The sequence below is a fragment of the Spermophilus citellus genome (assembly GCF_964194105.1).
Source record: "Spermophilus citellus genome assembly, chromosome: 5".
Classification (NCBI taxonomy): domain Eukaryota; kingdom Metazoa; phylum Chordata; class Mammalia; order Rodentia; family Sciuridae; genus Spermophilus; species Spermophilus citellus.
The window spans coordinates 97263139-97285075 of NC_138186.1; the positions used below are offsets into that span (position 1 = coordinate 97263139).

The following is a 21937-nucleotide window of genomic DNA, read 5'->3' on the forward strand; positions in this document are numbered from 1 at the left end:
GTTAAGACAACAGAATTAAGAATCAGGAGGATTTGAAAGAATCTCTCAATGAATTAAAAAAAAAAAGCCAATCAAATAAAAACCAACCAATCAACCAAACCAAACCAACAACCCACAAAATCCAAACCAAGAAGATGGAAGTTACCAGGAATGAAGGTTAAATCCTATGCCTCACACTTGGTACCCCAAACTTATCACCTACTCCCCACCAATAAAAAGAATGAGGACAAAATTGCTTGAAAACTTGCATGAGCACCTCCCCATCATCCCGGTCTCACTCAATGACGTTCTACATGGAGCTGATGGTGCTGCACAAAATCTTAAAAGGTGAATACGTGATTGCATTGCAGTCACAATAGTGCACAAATCGAAGAAACAAAATGCTCCCTTATATTTTCTACAAAGCGAACCTCACCTGCAGTTATGGATCTAGTTAAGGGCACCATACTTAATAAGGCTGTGGCGAATCCTTCTTGTCACGTCGTCCCTAGTTGGAGATTTTGGATAGGTAATTTTGCAGCCACATCACATGAATAGTGCTTGAGGGTCTAAGGAGTCCAGTTTGGAGAGAGTAAACATAGGAAGCACACAAAGGGAATGTCTTAGAAGCAAGCAAGCAAGCTGTGCGAAGAGGATGGCAGCAAGGGCCCTCGGGTGACCAGCTGCACCGCATGGCTCTGCGCGGTTCCAGGCGTCTGCCCCGGCGCGGCCCCACCGGGATGGCGGTGACGAGCTGTGACGACTCAATGGTTGCCTGGGCGCGACGCAGGGGTTCGTAGTCGAGTGCGGCGTGGCAGGTCTCTTCGAAGCGCCTCTCCTTTGGAGCCGGGGCTGTGAGCGTGCATTGGGCGGCCGTCGGGGCCGAGAACCATGAGCCCCGGGGGCGCGGGCTGCTCCGCAGGGCTGCTACTGACCGTGGGCTGGCTGCTCCTGGCGGGCTTCCAGTCCTCGTGTGGGACCAATGTCACCGCCATCCAGGAACCCCCCTTGGTCCACGAGGCCCACGAGGTCCACGAGATCCACGAGGTCCACGAGGCCCACGATCCTCACGAGGGCCCCGAGGCCCACGAGCCCCACGAGGGCGAAAGCGAAGGCGATAGCGAGAGCGACAGCGACAGCGAGGAGGACACCGGTGACAACAACGAAAGCGAAGGGGACAACAACGAGGGCCCTCTGCCTGATAAGGAGGAAGCTGGTGAGAGCAGGAGGCTCCTTGACAGGCGCCCAGAGGCACCTGTTGAGGGCAAAAAGCTGACTTTATTTGCCGAATAATAATGAGAATCACCTTTGTTACCATTTGTAGAGCTTTCTTGCATATAACAGCCCTGTGTTTATCCATTTTGTGCATCTTATAGCTTTGAAGAAGGATGTGCTGATTGTCCAAGCAAGATAACCAAATAAGCATATGTAGAAGCCACTTAAGAAATAGTTTTCAATATTGCTTTGGAGAAAGAAAAACTTTTTTTTAAAGGGGTGAAGGTAGCTTCCTACCAAGAGGAAATCTTGGTTTTGACTCTTGTTGCAGTAATTTCCCCTCCCCATTGTAGTTTTTGTTGTTGTTTTTAAAGTTAGAAATTGCTGGTAGCCCTCTTTCTTTCCACATTTCTCCTTAGGGTGGGAACTCAATGGAATTTATAATTCCCTTTACTGTGACACATCTAGATAGCCCACAAAACTGCCCATGTATAGGCCATGTCACCTTTGTGCAGCCCCTTACCACTGAGCACTTCCACACTGTTGTAGTGTTTTATTTGTATGTTTAGTTTCAACAAAGGAATGGTGGCAGTAGAAAACATTTATCAGGGGATTCAACTAATGGCATTGTTAGATGATAACGTATTAACCAAGGGAGAATGAGCCTGTGCTTGGTACATAAATTTGCCTTATACTGTTGGCTCATTAAGTAATAAAACTTGACAAGCTGCTGTGCATGTTATATTGATTAGTAACTCACATGCTGGTGGGTAAAAGGTCAGTTGCAGGTTTGCAGTCTTCAAAAGGATGATTCCCTTTCCCCATAAATGACCAGGCTGATGCTAAATTCTTTTAGTATCCTTAGCATTCTTTTGTCTCTTCAATCTATATGTACGGAGTGGGTGCTGTGTCTATCAGCCTTTGTTTTATTTCCCAATGATAGATAGTGACCCTCAGCATGGAAAGAAATTGACTATCTGAGTTTAATAGTGGGATCCAGGCTTGAACTGCCTTGATTACATTATAGAGAGTTTGAAAAGGTCCTTGACTTTGGAAATGTGAAAAAGAAAGATGAGAAGGGCAGCATATGTTTTAAAGCAGTGTAGCTATTGCTTCAGTATATTTTTCAAAAAAATTGAGTGAACGATTTTAGTGTTAAACTAATGAAGGGATACTTCTAGCTGTAAAATGATAAATATTATTAAGTTAAACCCAGGTGATGAAGATACAATGCCTTACATTCAAACTCAAGTGTAAGTAAGTTACTTATTCTCTCAGTGTCTAAGTTTCCTCATCTGTGGACTTGAGAGATGTATAATTTCATGCATGGGTGTTTTATCTGGGTAGATTGAGAATCTAGAACTATAAACAACCAGAAAGTTTTCAGGACTCTTGTTAAAATTTGCACAGCTCTTCTAATTCTGGAGGACCAGTAAAATCAGGCATCACCATTACTATCCAGTGAACTATTATGTTTTTCACTTTTAAATAATTTTACAAATAATTTCCAAAGCAAGAATAAGGGTTAGTGAAAACAACTTTGTTAGAAATTTTAATAAAAATATAAACACACCAAAAACCCCAATTTTTATTCCTTGTATCTTAGTTTTGAAGGTATTCATAACTTAACTTGAAAGAAGTTTGAATAAAACTAAATGCTCAAACTGTTAAGCCATGAACCTGTAATATATCCATCATATAAATACTGATTCCAAATTTCAAGTACATCTCTCATAAAGTCTGGATTATTATTACTCTGGTTCTTTTTGCACTTATATTGTCAAAGCACAATACTTTGAAAACTTTGACGGTACATATTTTGTTAAAGAGATGAATGCCATCATTTTGCTGCATAATTGCAGAACACTTTCATTTTCAGTTTATAAACAGCAATTGAAATGATTAATTCAATGAGTTTTTTTTATTTTTAAACTAGCAAAATTTTATTTAACAAAACTAATTTAGTATAACACATGATCATTATCTTTTTTGTTGGTTTTATTTTTTAAATACATGACAGTGGAATGCATCACAATTCTTATTACATTCATAGAACAAGTTTTGATATCTTTGTATATAAAGTATGTTCACACCAACTCATGTCTACATAGATGTACTTTAGATAATGATGTCCATCACATTCCTCCATCATTGCTAACCCCCTGACCCCACCCTTCCCCTTCCACCCCTCTGCCCTACCTAGAGTTCATCAATTCCTCCCATGCTCCCTCTCCCTTCAATGAGTTTTATTCATTTCTAACCCATTTATTTCCTTCCAGTCACCTTTATTTATACGTGTCATCATAGTTTGTCCATTTTCAAATCTTGTCAAGTAAATCTTTGTGCATAAACATCGTGCAAAAAAAAAAAAAAAAGAATACTGTCCACATCCTTTTAGAAAACAGTATGGTCTTGTTGTCACAAAATATTTCAAGATCAAATTCTTCCTATCAAAAATATAACCGGATGAGAACACCATATTTTCTTTCATTCTTAGAAATACAATGCTTACTCCTTGTTTTTTTTTTTTTTAAATTATCCAGGATAGTCACCTAAGATACTATCATCTCTCACTGAGATTCTGTTTATACAAAAAAAAAAAATCAATTTCACCATCACCATTTTCATCTAAAGTTCTGCTATCTGTGTTCATCTTCTGACTCATTCAATAATTTAGAAATGTTTTTCTCCATCAATTTTCTTCTCTACCATTATGGTCAAAAAATGAAAAATTCTAAAGTTTGTATTTTATTTAATGAAAACCAGAAATAGCCTACATGAAAAGTGTCTTTAGACTTGTTTCATATATTCCTGGGGTAACGTGATGCTTTGGGCAAAGCAATAAGAAAACTGATGCAATAGCTATGATTTACTTCATAATTACATCATCTTTTTAGGCAATGCCAATCCTTCTTCAATTTTATTATTTTAGTCTTTTTAAAAAATAGTTGTGAATAATTAATGAGTGATGATAAAATAACATCATTACAGATGATAAAATAATAAAATGTTTCAAAATAAAGGAAAATTATGAAGATATTAGGTTTGTATCCTTATGCCTTTTATCCTTTTATATATCTTTAAAAATCTGGGCACAGTGGGACATGCCTATAATCTCAGCACTTGGGAGGCTGAGGCAGGAGGATCACAAATTCAAATTCATCCTCAGCAACTTGGTGAAGCCCTAAGCAAATTAGCAAAACTCTTGTCTCAAAATTAAAAATAAAAAAGGGATAAGGATGTGGGTCAGTGGTTAGTGGAGAAGCCTCACCACATTCTTGCCTCTTTTTGAACTAACTGTTGGATTCTATTCATTTTTTTACCTTTTTTTCTATCAAATTAAGACAATCCATACAATATTTCTGATACTTAACTTTTGAGCTCTAGGTATAGGACTTTTTATTCTCCTAAGATTTCTTTTTTTGGCATTTGCCCATTCTTTACCCTTTCATTTTTAGATACAGATTTACATTTGAACACATTTGCTATCCTCATAGCTTTGCAGAATTCTGGATTCAGTCAGCATGATATCAAGGTTCTTTTTTTTCAGGTCATTATCATCTCACTCCAGTAAGATTGGCAGCCATTATGAAGTCAGACAACAACAAGTGCTGGCGAGGATGTGGGGAAAAGTGTACACTTGTACATTGTTGGTGGGACTGCAAATTGGTGCAACCAATTTGGAAAGCAGTATGGAGATTTCTTGGAAAGCTGGGAATGGAACCACCATTTGATCCAGCTATTCCCCTTCTGGGTCTATTCCCTAAAGACCTAAAAAGAGCATGCTACAGGGACACTGCTACATCGATGTTCATAGCAGTACAATTCACAATAGCAAGACTGTGGAAGCAACCTAGATGCCCTTCAATAGACGAATGGATAAAAAAAATGTGGCATTTATACACAATGGAGTATTACTCTGCATTAAAAAATGACAAAATTATAGAATCTGGAGGGAAATGGATGGCATTAGAGCAGATTATGCTAAGTGAAGCTAGCCAATCCCTAAAAAACAAATGCCAAATGTCTTCTTTGATATAAGGAGAGTAACTAAGAACAGAGTAGGGAAGAAGAGCATGAGAAGATGACTAACATTTAACAGGGATGAGAGGTGGGAGGGACAGGGAGAGAGAAGGGAAATTGCTTGGAAATGGAAGGAGACCCTTAGGGTTATACAAAATTACATACAAGAGGAAGTGAGGGGAAAGGGAAAAATAATACAAGGGGGAGAAATGAATTACAGTAGAGGGGGTAGAGAGAGAAGAGGGGAGGGGAGGGGGGATAGTAGAGGATAGGAAAGGCAGCAGAATACAACAGACATGAGTATGTCAATATGTAAATCAGTGGAAGTGTAACTGATGTGACTCTGCAATCTGTATACGGGGTAAAAATGGGAGTTCATAACCCACTTGAATCAAAGTGTGAAATATGATATATCAAGAACTATGTAATGTTTTGAACAACCAATAAAAAAAAAAAAAGAAAAGAAAAAGAAAAAAAAATGTTGAACAGGACAGAGCCCCATGACACATCACTTCTACCACATTCCCGCCAACTGACGAATTTGCATCTGTGCATCATCCTGTTTGGCCAATTATATATTGCTGACATTCAGATCATATTTTCCCTTTTTATTCATTGGTGTATAATGGGAAATTTTTACAAATGTCACACTGAAGTCCAGATACATATAGTTACAAAAAAAAAAAAACACCATTGAAGTGACCTAATGGACATTTAATACATCAAAGAACATTAAAGCTAAAAAGGACTTTAGAGGCTTCTGATTCAATCTCATTTTTTTTCCTATAAAGAAGCTCAAGTTAGAAGAAATTGAATAATTTCTCAAAGCAATATAGGTGGTAAATAGTAGAGCTAATTGAGTAATGGATTGTGAAAAGAAGCTGTGAGTAGTCTAGTACTCACTCATTCTCTTACCTATGTTTTTTATGTTCAGGCTTAAGCTTTTAACTTATTTCTTATTATGTGCCAGTTGAAAGTATTTAAGCATTTCAAGCATAAAAAGTCGGTTCAAAATTAATAAGTTATGATAGTCTAAATCATTTATTTAACAAGGTCAATAACTGATTTACTTATATGTATTGAGTACCTACTGTGCATTCAAAGTAACTATATTTGATGCTTGTGAGTACAGAATGAAAAGCTTATGGAACTATTGAGGTTTTACAATAATTCAAAATAGGAAAAATATCAATACCATGTGATATTAATAACTACAAAACAAGTTTAATTTGCATAATTATGACAACTTTGGCATGTTTGTAGTGCTAAACAATTTATAGAATTATTTTGTATGCATTATCTTATTTAATTCCTACAATATCAAATCAGATAGGGTTTCCTTTCCAAATGTAACAAAGGCTAACTAGGTATGACAGAATTTAATTAATTTGCCCAAATTCAAAGAGCTTGTTAGTGTTAGAAGTAGATTTTTGGACTTGAAATTCAATCTACTTTTCTATGTGATTTGTTGCCCCGAGATACATTGCCTTTTATAATTTTTTTTCTTATACCTTATTTGTTTTTTTATAGAGAGATTTCAGTCCTAATCTGAGCTATGAAGAATTGGTTATATAAGATATTTAGTGGAATTCATGCCAACTTCTTCAAATGATTAGAAAAAGAGAACGTGATTTAGAACCAAGAATTTTTAGCTTCTCAAAGTTGTATACTCTGTGATTATCCTGCTAAATAAAGCATTGAAATATGTTCTTAGAACTATTGAAATTTTCCATTTTAATCTGGAAAGTGAGTAAAACCAATCCATCACTTATAACTTTAATGAACAATTGGCATAAGACTTCTTTTTGGATGAAAATTATGCACTGTTTTTTGTGAATTTTTGAAAAAAAATTTTATTTCTTTTAATTAGAAAAAATTGTTCTCATTTCTTAAAATTCTAAGGCCTTTTGTATTTTTGTGATTTTCAATAGACTTTTAACTCACCATGTATTAACTGATGAAAAAAAAACCCTTAAGTTATATACAAGTTTTAAATATAAACCTTCTTCGCAGGTTATTCCCTAGTTTCATGAACTTCCTTAAAAGTTCAGGCTTCTTTTGATTTAGATAATAGTAAATGCATGAGAAATGGCTTTGCTTCTCTGGTTTAATAGTATTTTTTTTTTTAAATTACCTGCTGCCCATATGTTAAGTATTTGTATCCCCCATCCCAAGTAAGAGGTTTTTCACTGAGAAAAGTCTTCATATGATTAAATACTGTATCTTTATACTTTATATTTAGGTCCGAATAAAACAATAGTCAAAGAAGTTGAATTTGGAATGTGCACAGTCACGTGTGGTAAGTAGAAAAGAGCAGGCGAATAATCTAATTTTGGGGGGAGGGAAGGTAAAAACAGATAATGTGGTAATTGTTTACTTGTAATTTGTGTACTTTCATTCATCTCTCATTGCTTTCTATGTCTAACAACTATAATTTACACACAACACTCAGCTGATTTGCTTCAAAACGCAAGATATTTCCAGTTTGCAACCCCCAAGTTTTATTTTAAGCTAACTCCCTATTATTTTTTTGGCACATAAACTGTCTTCACCAAAGTGAAATCTTCTCCATTTCACAGATGTTCATAAGATGAAAGATTTTCCAATGCATCTCACAGATGTCTTCCCACATAATGTGCTGGCAAATCTATCAAGAAATATGCTTATTTGTAATCATCTATTCCAATTTCTCCAACTTATACGTCATGTTTTTTGGGGGGAAAAAAGTATTGGCTTTGTGGGAAAGATGATGTTAAAAGAATAAGACTTATGTTGATCATTCTATGGACGGAAATTGGACACAAAATCTCTTAACACAGGGGTAGGATTAAGGTTTATATGCAATTATAGGTCAATGTTTCTCAAACATCTATTCCAAGTGCCTAAAAGGCTTATTAAAACAGTTTGTGGGGCCTACTCAATAGTTTCCAACTCCCTAGACCTGTGGGCCTAAGAATTTGCATTTCAGCTGACAATGAAGCTCAGCCTGATGGTTAAAGGTCCATCTTTTAATTTTTTCTAGGTATTTTCATTCACACATTATAATTATACATAATAGTGGGATTTGTTGTTTAATGTTTATACATATATACAATAAAACAATATAATTTGATTAACTCATTATCTAGTTCTTCTCCATTTCCTCCTTTTTTCCTTCCTTCTGGTCCCCTTCTGTTTTCGTGAGATCCCCACCCCGACCTTTATTTGTTTATTTTTCTTCCTAGTTTCTTCAAATGAGAGAAAAAATAAGAACCCTTGACTTTCTGAATTTGCCTTATTTTACTTAACACAATGCCCTCAGTTTCATCCATTTTCCTGCAAATGACATAATTTCACTCTTTATGGCTGAATAGAGGACTACCCTTTGATAACCCCTGCCATAAATGAGGGCACTGAGAAACATTAGATAATTAACAATGAAATTAAGTTCATCTTAAGTGGTCTGCTGTAGACAAAGTGACAGTGACCAGAAGAAAGGGAGAACAATAACTAGAGGATAAGAAGACAGAAGAATTCATGCAGATCTTGATCAGAATTTTTGGGAGCAAACTTTTGGTCAAAAATTATACCTGAATTGTTTTTATTTGAGGCAGCTTTTTAAAAAAATTATGATAAAATACATCCAAAATAAAATTTACTATTTTAACCATTTATATATATAAAATCTAGTGGCCTTAAGCATATTCATATTATTGTACAACCATCACCACTATCCATTTTGAACTTTGTCAACACCATGAACTAAAATCCCACACCCATTTAAACTAACTTTCTACTTCTTCCAGTTCCTGGCAACTACTCTTCTTTCAATCTCTTAAAGTAGTTTTAAACCTGGTTTTTACTTTATATAAGTAAGAGTCAAAATTAGGGGAATCTATGTAATAAACATATGATTATTCATTTGTAGCTTATATCTTTCTCTTGCTACTTGCTTGAAATTTTTTTCAGGTAAAAAAATTATTTTTTTATGACAGCTCCAATAATTAATGTTTTTTATTTGTTAAAGGCATGCTTTAAAAATTGTATATTTATTCTCTCAAAAATTGATTTTTTTAAATCAAGTTTTTTTTTTTTTTTTTTGGTTACTATGTATCAGGCATTGTTATAGGGGCTATGGATAAAATAGTGAAAAACAAAACAAAACAAAACTTTTTACCTTCAAAGAATGTATATTTTAGTAGGACAAGACAAATAATATGTTAGTGATAAACTAGGTGGTTATAAGTTCTAAAGAAAAAATAAACCAAAAATGTAATATTTCAGATCTAAAATGTTAAAAGTATTGTCAGTTTATATTAACTACATAGAAAAGAAAAAGGTTTTAGTGAAAATTCTATTTAACTCCTAAAAAATATTTTAACGCTTAAACACTTTTTTCCAATATTTTGGCAGATATTTAGGTGTTACTTGGAAAATCGCATACCTACCACATATCTCAGTGAGCTGTGTTTAAATAAGTATATAAAATACCTGATTGGAAAATATTTGTGCATTTCAGAATAAGACTGTGCCTCTAAAGAAGCACCTATTATAAATTCAAGTGTAGCCATACGAAAGCCATTCTCAGCCATCTCTTTTAATTAATTTGTTTATTTATTTTGCCATTACTAGGGATTGAACCTAAAGTTTCATACATGCTGGACAAGTGTTCTGCTACTAAGCTACATCCCCAGCCTTATTTATTTATTTTTTTTTAAAAGGCAGAGTCTCACTAAATTGCTGAAGCTGGCCTTGAATTGATGATCCTCTTGCCTCAGCCTCCCAAGATTCTGGGATTACAGGCATGCACCACCGTGCCTGATTCAGCTCCCTCCTAATCAAAAGACACTTTCACCTTCCATCCTCCTGTCCCATAGGAAGTCCTCTCTCATTACTCAGACTGTGGTCCATAAAATGGCTACATTAGCATCACCAAGGAGCTTGTTAAAAATGCATAATCTTAGACATACTCAAGACAGACTGAATCAAAATTCGCATTTTAGTAAGAACTCCATGTGATTTGCATGTACTCTTAAATTTGAGAAGCACTATTGTAAGCCACTGTTCTAATCTTCAACTTTTCTATCCCTTGAGAATGGGTTTATGATTAATACCTTGTAGAGGCTGAAAGAGGTAATCTGGTAGACAAGGAAATCAAGGAATCTTGCTTAGCTTGTGACCTTGTAGTCTTAACACCAAATGTATTCAGCAGTGTTGCTGATCCAGAATTTATCATCTCCCTCAATTATTGCAATTAAAGCTTGACTCAGAATTCTAGGATTGGTTAGTAAAAGATTTGGTTTCTTGTAACAAAAATTATCTTGTTGGAAATGGAGATTTGGTTATTAATAAGTTATCTTGTCTATATTTAACACTGAGACTATCAATCTAAATATTAAAAAGTATCATTTATGGTAAAATATGATTTTGGATTTTTCTCCAGAAGTTCCATGCCCCCACTCTGAAAAGGTTCACAGTCAAATAAGTTTGGAAAATTCTGTGTACTACTGTGTTTCATCAAACCTACCTAATTTTATTTGCTGTAAGAAGCACATTTTATGTATTCTAAAAAGAAAAAATGCTGTCATACCACAGTTATATTAATGTATTCTGATTTCAAAGATGTTAACATGTAAAATCTTTGCATCTTAGATTAACAAGAATTTATACATAATAGCATACTAATTTATTAGCATATTAAAAGTTTCTAAAAACTTCTGTAGTAAAGACATCACATGAAGAGAGACAGTGTACAGAGTGGGAGGAAATCTTTTTCAGCTGTTCCTCTGACTGGGGATTGCTATCCAAAACATATGCACAACTAAAACCACCTAACACCCAACAAACAAACAACAAATATCCTTGGCTGGGACTGTAGCTCAGTGGCAGAACGCTTGCCTCTCATGTGAGAGGCACTGGGTTTGATCCTCAGCACCACATAAAAATAAACAAAATAAGGCTGTGCTATCCATCTACAACTACAAAAAAAAATTAAGAAAAAAGAACAAATATCCCAATCAATAAACCAGCAAAAGAACTACATAGACATTTCTCAAAAGATGCACAAAGAGCCAATAAATATATGATAAAATGTTCAACGTCTCTAGCAATCAGGGCAATACAAATCAAAACTACATTGAGAATTCATCTCAAACCAGTCAAAATGCCAGTTATCAAGAACACAAAAAATAATAAATGATGGCAAAGACGTGGGGAAAAAGTACACTGTATATTGTTGGTAGAACTATAGATGAATACAACCGTTCTGGAAAGCAATATGGAGATTTCTCAAAAAACTAGGAATGGAACCACCATATGACTTAGCTATCCCACTTCTTGGTGTTTACTGAAAAGAATTAAAATCAGCATACTATAGTGATATAGCCACCTTGATGTTTATAGCAGCACAATTCACAATAGCCAACTTATGGAATCAACCCAGGTATCCATCAGCAGATGAATGGTAAAGAAAATGTAGTATCTATACACAATGAAGTCTTACTCAGCTATGAAGAAGAATGAAATTATGGCATTGTCTGGTAAATGGATGGAAATGAAGAACATTGTGCTTAGCCATTCTCACAAAATCAAGATTTAAATATTTCTCTCATAGATAGAAGCTAGAACAAAACAAGGGAAAGAAGGAGTGGGGAATTGGATATTATAAAGATATAGACAAAGTCCATGGAGTAGAAGAAGATCAAAAGGGAGGGAGGAGGGACAATAAAAAAGGAAGGAAATGTGAAATGAATTTAACAAAATCACGTTAGGTGCATATATAAACACAGCACATGGAATTTCACCTTTACATATAAGTAGAAAGAACCAATCAAAAATAAATAAGTAAATGAGACAAAGGAAGATCAGTAGAGAAGAGAAAGGAGGATTATATGGAGAGAAAGGAGGGGAGGGAAAATCTGGGGAATGGGAACTGAAATCAAATTCCACATATGTATGGTTTTGTCAGAATGAACCCAACTACTACTATGTATGATTATAATGTGCCAATAAGATAGAAAAAGAAAAAAGAGGTCCTTTTCATTTTATTTAATGTACCATTTTCAAATGCATAGATGATTGTAGAATGACTAGTGTTTTATGTAATTAATTTGAGAAAATACTGTTTTATGAAATTATTGCGAACAAGGAGCTGAAGAAAATTCTAAATGTTATCACTGCGAATTTAGGAGTTAACTTTCTGAAATTAAGAGAAAAGTTTAAACAATTAATAAATTTTAAAAAGGAAGCAAGAAAAGATAAGCCAGACCTGGGTGAGAAAGTAAAGACCTTCTTCAATTCATTTTTTTCTTAACATTTGCCCATTTCTTTCTATCTAAGGTGTTGGTGTTAGAGAAGTTATATTAACAAATGGATGCCCTGGAGGCGAATCCAAGTGTATTGTTCGAGTAGAAGAATGCCGTGGACCAGCAGATTGTGGCTGTAAGTATTTGCGGGTGACAGAGGGGAAGAGTTCACCTCAGGGAAATACCCTTACCTCAGATTGCCACTGAATACAAGGAGACAGCCAGTGGATTCGTTGAAAGGAAATCTACAATTTAATTTCCATTCTCTAGACACTTATAACTGTGAGTAACTTTCTGCTTTTGCTTTACATTTTTCAGTGACATCTAAAATTTAAAGATATATTATCTGCTGTATACTGGACCCTCTCTCTATACTTGGGGTCTATGGTTGAGTCTGTCCTCAAGTGGAACACTTTTGATGTTTTGGTCATGGCATTTTATCAGTGGGTTGATAAATCTTAAATTGGGAACTTTGAGGTCTGTTTTGCATCCAGTTATGCTATTCTGACATTTTAATATCTCTAATGAGGTTTCCTAACCAGTAAATTGGAAGCCACTAGCAGACCTCAAAGTTCAGTGTAACAGATCACTGATTGCCCTTACCTCTTCTCTAGAATTTATTCTGCATTAAAAAACTGAGAGACATTGTGTCTCCTCCCTTGCTTTTTTTGGTGACTTTATTGTTGTCCTCATCACTCTTCCCTTACCCCACTACATTCCAGCTCCCAATTTTAAGATTTGGTAACTTGCAATATCTAATTGATTTTTATGACTGGGAGTGACTTTTAAAAGTAATGACATATGTAAAGCAACTTACAATGCCCAATGATATTTATGTATTTGATTTTTCTTTTGTTCAGGGGGTAAACCAATTTCAGAAAGTCTTGAAAGTGTTAGATTGGCATGTGTTCATACATCTCCTGTAAATCGTTACAAATATATGTGGAAACTTCTAAGGGCAGACCAAGTAAGTAATGAACATATGTAATCTGGTGCTTTCCTAGTGAGTGATAAAATTTGTATCCCAGTTTAGATAACTCTCAGAAAACTCTCTTTAAAAGCATTTTGCAAAAGAGGAAAATATTATTGGAATTCAATTTTTTTTCACTATTCAGTGAGATTTAAGACATTCTATATGTCTTAAAGTCAACTAGAAATAGAACTTTTAAACATCCATATAATATGAACTATTTTTATTTTGTAAGTAAGGTTTTTATTTATTTTTAAAGGAGTTGTATATTAATGGCAGTAGCTAACACTAGTTAAAGAATTTTGCCAGAGTAGCTTAACCCCTGAGCCACATCCCCAGCCCTTTGTATTTTTTATTTTGAGACAGGGTTTCACTAAGTTGCTCAGGGTCTTGCCATGTCACTGAGGCTGGCCTCCAACTTGTTATTTTCCTGCCTCAGCCCCTTTAGTAGCTGGAACTACAAACATGCACCAACGCGCTCTTCTTAAGCATGTAACAACCCTATGGTTGCTATACCATTGTATAGATGAGTAACTGATGTGTAGAGAATAACTTGTCTACAGTCATACAGATAGGAAGTGGTAGCTTTGAGATTTGAAGTCTGGATGTTCTGACTCCAAAATCCATGTGCACAATTAATTAGCATACTAGGCTCCAAGAGTCAGTGACTCTTCTTTTTTTGAAGTAATGGTTTTCTGACCTTAAGTGTAGGGAAGAACATTGATACTTTGTTTTTTGTTTGTTTGTTTTGTTTTGTTTTAATAGCAACCTGTTATACTTGCAAATGATTCAGCAATCCTGGATGTACAAAGAGATATCCGCCCCTTGGCTTTCCAGTGTGACACCATGGATAATTCTGAAATGGTAGCATCTATTAAATTCACAGTCTATACATCTAATGGTAAGTGCACAGCAATATTTTGGTTTGCTTATATCTTACACTTCAAAAAGCATCAAAATCACCTGGAGAGCTTGTTAAGACACAAGTCTCTATCCAGCCCAAATCAGAGCTTCTGTTTGAGTAGGTCTGGACTAGAAATGGCATGCAAATTTGCCTTTCTGACAAGTTCCCAGGTGATGCTGTTGCTGCTGGTGTCTACAGTGCTGAGAAACACTGGTTTATATCATTGAAGCTTTTCTACCAGATAATAATTAACTTCTTTTTCACAAAGTAGCATTAAATGTGGCTCACTTTGGGAAACTGGTCCTTTAAGACCAGGCTTTTAACTTGAAATATATATATTTTTGCATTTACTTCCATCATAAAAGTGAAAGTGGATTAATGGAATTCTCATGAATGCTTACAAAACTCTTAGCACATAAAAATAATAAAATTAATTTAAAAAATTAAGAAACACGAAGTCAGAGCACTTTTCTTTAAAAATTATCTATTTGAAGAAAATATTTTTTGATAATGCAGTAATGCATGTCTCTGTGTCACAAAAGGCAAATCTTGTCCTGAACATAATTTTACATGTTGTACATTGTTTCCCTTGTGAGATGGATCTGCATTCATGTCCTTTCAGTTTAATCTATGATGTCTTTTGTATCCAGGTAATCATTTCCTTTTATGTAGGTGCTCTTAACCATTTATAATATTGTCATTTTTGTTAGAGGCGTGGGGGACTTGATCACAAGTTCTTTTGAGAATCCAATCAAGGCTCTGGATCTTCTTCAGAGAAAAATGTTCAATACACAAACATGGCAAAAGTTATATGTAATTTTAAGAGAGCTTATGGATTTCCTGAAGCTATTTTTGTACCCCAGGTAAATGGCTTCCGCTATTGTCTAGAGATACCAAACATAATGTAATGTGGTATCTTTATTCAAATGAGAACAGGGTAAAGCGTTTTGGGGGTGATTCTAAAAAATAAACTATTTACTATTTAAACTTCCTTTGATGTGCTATTTAGCAACTTAAAAAATCTTCATGGTTAAAGCTAATAACACTAAGAGGATAATTTCAATAAAGTACTAAAAAACGACAGAAGAGAGGACCAAAGTAGCAAACTAAAAAATATCTCAGCTAGCCTTAGTTTATGATATTATAAAAGCCGCTGGACCATTCTTGGCCCTTGTCCTCACTTCCTGGGTCCTGGGAGAACTGGTTAGTAGTGAGTAGTTTAAACTACTCTCCACCTTCTCTTGGCTAATGTTGCAAGATGCTACATACTCCTCTCATGATTAGAAAGGAGAATGCATTTGCTAGGATGCAAGTTAAGGGCTGGAGAACAGAACTCAAAATGTGCCTGTCCTTTATTGAGATGAAGTTAACTTTGCAGCCTAGGGGTGGTGGGGTAGCTTTGTTGTCTTAGTGCATGCAGTAGTTGAACAACAAAATGTTCTCAGAACACGATTAGATTCTTTCAAAAATTACAATTTGGGTACACCACTGTAAAAGACCCTTTTGACTGTTTAGACATCAAACAAATGTTTGGGTTAGAAATGTCCACATAGTATTGTATTGGCTTCCATTTTATATATCACATTTTTCACTCCCACAAGAGCTGTCTTTCATAAATAGGCCTTGTTATGGCTTGGTTTGTGTGCCCTTTCCCCAGAAAAGAGACTTTGAAGTCTTGCCTTTCCCAGTACTCAGAATGTGGCCATAATTGGAAAGACCATCATTGTAGATGTAATTAGTTAAGATGAGATCCTAGTAGAGTAGGATAGGCCTTAACCCAATGTGACTGGTCTCCTTGTAAGAAGAGGGGAATTTGAAGAGGGGAGAGAGACAAAGGCAGAGGAATGCCGTGTGAAGACATAGGCATATGAGGAGACGGGCACGTGAAAACAGACAGAGATTGGACCTATGCTACCACAGACCAAGGAACATCCGGGGCTCCCAGAAGCTGGAAGAGGCAACACAGGATCCTCCCTTAGACCCTTCAGAGGGATCATGGTCCTACCATCACAATTCCCCCCTTATTTTTTTTTTTTTTTGCCTCCAGACCTATGAAACAATAAATTTCTGTTGTTTTTAAGTCACATAGTTTGTGGTACTTTGTTATGGTGTCCCGAAGATATTAACACATACGTAAGCTTTGTTTATATCTAAAAAGTGAATGAATTGAAATTTGACCTATTTTCCATTAGAAAATTTCAATAGATGTAAGCAGTCTAGGTAACCCTTGAGAGAAGATTACTGTTGTAATGAACTAAAATCTTTATATGCATCATTCTCTACCTTCTCTCTCGGCTAATGTTACAGGATAGTACATAAATGGAAACTAATTTTTGCATTTCTCCTCAGGTTTTAGTTCTCAAGGTTTTTTTAACTTTAAGTTTTTTTTTTTTAAAAACCTCACTATGTATATCTAACATTATTTCATGATAAAAAGATTTTTAAATCTACCAAAATTGGGATACAAACATGGATGTATTTTTTCCATTATACTTGGAGCTATTTAATATCACTGTATTGAGTTTATACTCTAGAATTACTAGGGAAAATGGGGAGTTATAATCCATGGTGTTTAAAGGTCAGAAAAAAATATTCAGAAAAATAATTGAGATTTTCCATAGAGGAGACTACTTCTGATACACTGGCACTTACCAAAATAGTCAAAACAAACATTTGCAAACATTACATCTCTCTGGACCTTGCTTTACTTGAACTGTATAAAATGATATTTGGGTCTGATGGTTTCTATGGTCCTTTTTAGCTTTTTTTTTTCAATGATTCTAGAATTTGGTGAACAGAAATAGCCATAAGAAAGTGATTTAATTCACAAAACAAGTAATCCTTGATATAAATTGGCTTTTCACCAGTTTACAATGTAGCAGTGCTCCCACACATACTGTAAACTAGCTTTGTTTCTTTAGTAGCCTTATTTGCAGATAGAGCAGACACATATGGGAGAGAAGGCTTAATTTAAGAGTGGTGTGTGGATATTTGTATAGAAAGCAATGAGCCTCAACCTCAGTTTTATATTTTTAAAATATTAAAAATTAGAGATGTATCATAATCCTAAGCATAAAACTAAACCCATAAATCTTTAAGAAGAAAACATAGAGGGAAATCTGTGTGATTCAGTAGTAGGAAAAGTTTCTTAGACATGATTCACAGAATGATCACAGTAAAAGGAAATAATGAATGTATTAAGACTTCATTAAAATTTAAAAACTTGAGCTCACTTAAAGAAAATCATTTGGAGATTGAGTAGCCAAGCTAAAATCTGGGAGAAACTCATATAAGACATGGACAGCCAATACAATCAGTTTGAGAAAGTCCTTACTGTTTCTTAGAAAACTAAGTATACATCTACCCTATATGACCCAGCAATTCCATTCTTTGGTTTCCAACAGAACTGATATATATTCACAAAATGACTTCTACAAGAATGTTCACAGGACTATATAAGGCTTCAAACTGGAGCAGTCTAAGTATTCACTAGAGGCAGGATAAATAAATTGGAGGACTACTCTGTATAAAAAAGAAAAACCATCATCATATGTAACAGTGGGGGTGAATCTCTTAACACTGTGCTGAGTGAAAAGAAGCTTTATACAGTGTATGTGCCCATTCATATGAAGTTATAGAAAAGACAGAACTAATCTTGGTGGAAAACAAGATCAGATGCAATACTGTTTGCTTCTGGGGCAGGGGCAGGAATTAACCCAAAGGGGCTTGAGGGAACTTTCTGGGATATAGGAGCATTCTTTGTCTCCATCAGCATTTGATTACATAAGTGTGTTTGCCTTTTCCAAATCTAAGCAAATGTACATTTAAGATCTTTGTGCAATTCATTACACATAAATTTTATGTCAAAGAAAAAAATATAAGCAAATGTTGAATTCTAGCTATTGATAGGCCACCTACAGAATTTGGGGGGAAATTGTGCTGATGCCTGCAAATTACATTAAAATACATGAAAATGTAAGATGAGTTAATGGATTAATAGTGGGATGGATGGATGAATGAATGAAGGAATAGTAAAAATATTATTGAAACTATTTAGGTGGTGGTAATATAGGTGTTTGTTGGTATGTTCTTTCAAACTTTTTTATATGTTTAAACATGCATATTTCAGACATGCCAAATAAAGTTCATGAACAATTTTCTTCCTACTAATTCTTTTTGTATTTTCTTAGAGTTGTTTTTTTTTCAAATATAAAGTTTCCATTTAGATTTTCATTTCCTTTTTTTTTTGTTTCCTGTAGAAATAATCATCAGGTGTGTATGTTTTCTTTAGAATTGCAGATGAGAAGATCAAGCCGACCAGACACTGATGCAGTCCTAGTTTTTGTGCTGACCATAGGAGTCATTATCTGTGTATTTGTGATCTTCGTATTGATCTTCATAATTATTAATTGGTAGGCGAATGCCCAGGATGCATTGTCACCTTTGATTGACATCCTCCTCATCTCCCTTTCCCTCATCTAGTGAAAAATCCTGGCCATGATGTCTCCAGCATGTGTCTTGAAATTGTCCAGCTCCCTTCATTCCTCCTGTGACAATGCTAGTTCAGGCTATCCCATCTCTTATGTGGATGCTTCTAAAAATGATCTTATGACTTTCTTCCCAGCCATGAGAGAGCATTTAAATGCAATTCTTAGGAATTTATAAGGCAATTCCTTAAAAAACTATTTAATGAATATTTGTGTTGTTCAATTGTAGTTCTCACAACTTTAAAACTTGATTATTGTAATCTACTAATTCATTTATATGAAAATATATCTAATGTCTGTATGAGCATTACACCCTGGTAAGTACAAGCATTCATCTACTAGCCCAATGCAGCTGGTGCATTACAAACTAAAACTGAACTGTGAATAAAAGACACATCTATATATAGAAAATGTAAATAGGAGTCTCATTTAGTTTTTGTTTTCACTTCATATTATGGTTTTTGTTTCGTTCTTGTTTTTTCCCCTTAGGGCAGCAGTGAAAGCTTTCTGGGGGGCGAAAGCCTCTACAACTGAGATACACTCAGAGCTGAGTTCTATGAGATACAAAGACTCAACTTCTCTTGACCAGTCACCAGCAGAAATACATGGACACGAAGATGATGCTTTAAGTGAATGGAATGAATGATGCATGGATGACATATGACAAACCAGAGGATCTTAGAGAATATCAGATTTATTATTATAAAAATAAAATATATACTGAAATACTTCAATAACGTTGCAACAAATTTACCACAGTCTGGAACTAATTCAATGTGAGGATAGGCTCTTTAATCAGTGGCACACTTATTTGTGGTACAGTTATCAAAAGTTACTTTTAATTTGTTCTCAATATTTGCAATTTCAGGTAATAGCTTTGGGGATGTTTATCTAGAGGTGTGTGTGTGTATATATATATATATATATATATATATATATATATAAATAAATATATATATATATATACACACATGTATATTTTCAATCACTTTGATCATTTTTTAAATTATTTGCCCTTCTATCCTAAATAAGAGAATTGTAATATAAAACATGCCTTGGATATTAGAGTTTTTCCTCCTTGGGTGCACTGGATTGAACTTGCTAAAGCAAATCACACCTTAGAGTCTCTGCATTTGACATATACAAAGCATCACTTGTAAGACATGAAATAATGGTAATGACAACTGAGGCACTGACTATTACGTGCCAAGCATTGCTCAAGGCATTTTATGTAAATATTAGATAATTTAATTATGGTTGTATAAAGGAAATATCTAAGAAAGAACAGAGAGGAACTTGGAAGTAGCTAAGGAAATAATATGAATTTAACAACCTGTATTTCTCACAGGAACAGTGAATTAAGGACTATTGAATGACTGCTGATAAGTACCTTCATTGCCCTTAGTATGGTTGATAACATCTCAGAGCCATGATACTTATTTTAGAACATGATAACTGCCTTTTTGTGCTGACAAAGTCTTGATCAACTATTACATAAGATACCCAGATACTAAATAATTTGATTCAGTAGACTTCAGAAATTGCTTTTCAGAGGCTGTGATAGTAGCATAAAATGATTTAATTTTTTCTGTTTAGATGAGTTCCATGCCAACATCATTGATATTATTATGAGATTTATAGGATGCTACCATTAACTCTTTGCACACCTATGCAGAAGATATTTTAAGTGGGCATTTATGTTACACCTCCCTCCTATATTATAGAAATAGTATGTGTAAGGAAATTACCCATCATTGAGAACTTAATTCTCTTCCATAATGGTTGTTAATTCACTCTAATGTTATGCAGCCAAGAACTATATAAAGAAGTCAAGAGTTCCCAACAATGACCAAGATTGGTGAGCATACCTTAGGCGCCAACATCAGGTGATAAGGTGGTTGATAGACACAGGTTGCAGTTTTCTGTAGTCTTGGATGTGGTGTAGAATGAACCAGACAACATTACTGACCTTATTGAAATGCATTCAGATTTCCTTCTATTAACATAATGATAATGTTTCAATTCAAAATGATTTTCTCTCCAGAGTGCTTCTATATAATCTATATGTTCTCTGTTTCTGTCTTCTTGGTCTTTTAAAAATTGATGTCATTTTTCTATTTTGGTTTCACTTTATATTTTAAATCTGCTTCTTCAGACATTTTTGTTTCATTCTGGAGGACAATCTTTTTGGAATTCATAACCCATCACTGTTGTGATCCACCATCTGTCTCAAAAAACATAGAATCCATTTACATGGTTATTTAAGCTTTGAGGTTTGTGCAATTTTATTATCTGTGATCACGTCGTTTGTATGATGGAAAACAGTTTGTCTTTGACAGTTTTCTGATTCTTGTTGAAAATAAAACTTGGTTGCAGAATATCAAGTTTTATTAACATTTAAAGGAAATAAAATGAAAAAGGAAACCTTTCTCTGATACTCAACTTTAACATTTTGTGAAAATATCAAGTGTATTTAAATAAATGGTAGGTATTCAAGTATTTTTGCTTATTGAGAAGTTAAAATTAAGCAACGTTTATTTAAATCATGCTCTTAGAGACATACATATGAGTTTATTATTCTTTGTACCTCTTTATAACTATCCTGAAATCAATCATTTTGGCTCTCTAATGTGTATTTTCACTAAAAAATGAAGTACATTATACTAATTTGCTAAATGAATCTAGGATGAGAAAAGATTCAGAGGTGGAAATGCAAACTATTGCCTTCTATGATGACAGTAGAATATGTCCTTGAGAATGTTCCTTAGCTGGAAAGGAGTTTGTGTAGAGCTACCTATAATGCTCACTGATTTCTTATTCACTCAAATACATTCTTTTTTTTTTCTCCACGAGCATTGTTTGTTGAGGATAATAGAAACATCACCGCTCTCCTTCTGTACATTAATTTTCTACCTTTTCTGGGAGATATGGTTTTCTTCCAGGCATTACTGAGACAAAACTCAAGGTACTGTTAGACAAACCGGTTGGGGTTAAGTCCTCTCATCAGAGAGGCATTGTAAAATTTGTATTATTTATGCAGTACCCCAAGGTAACTTGAATATGTGCTTTACAAGGA

General features: G+C 34.7%; 1 protein-coding gene across 1 annotated transcript; it reads left to right on the plus strand.

The window, feature by feature from the left end:
* Positions 1-870: 870 nt before the first annotated feature.
* SPACA1 (sperm acrosome associated 1) lies at positions 871-19507 on the plus strand (the record flags this gene model as incomplete). The annotated part of the gene is made up of 7 exons (XM_081295007.1): positions 871-1195; positions 7460-7516; positions 12535-12636; positions 13361-13467; positions 14236-14371; positions 18666-18786; positions 19351-19507. 7 exons carry the CDS (start codon positions 871-873, stop codon positions 19505-19507), a joined length of 1005 nt encoding a protein of 334 aa, XP_081151133.1.
* Positions 19508-21937: the final 2430 nt, after the last annotated feature.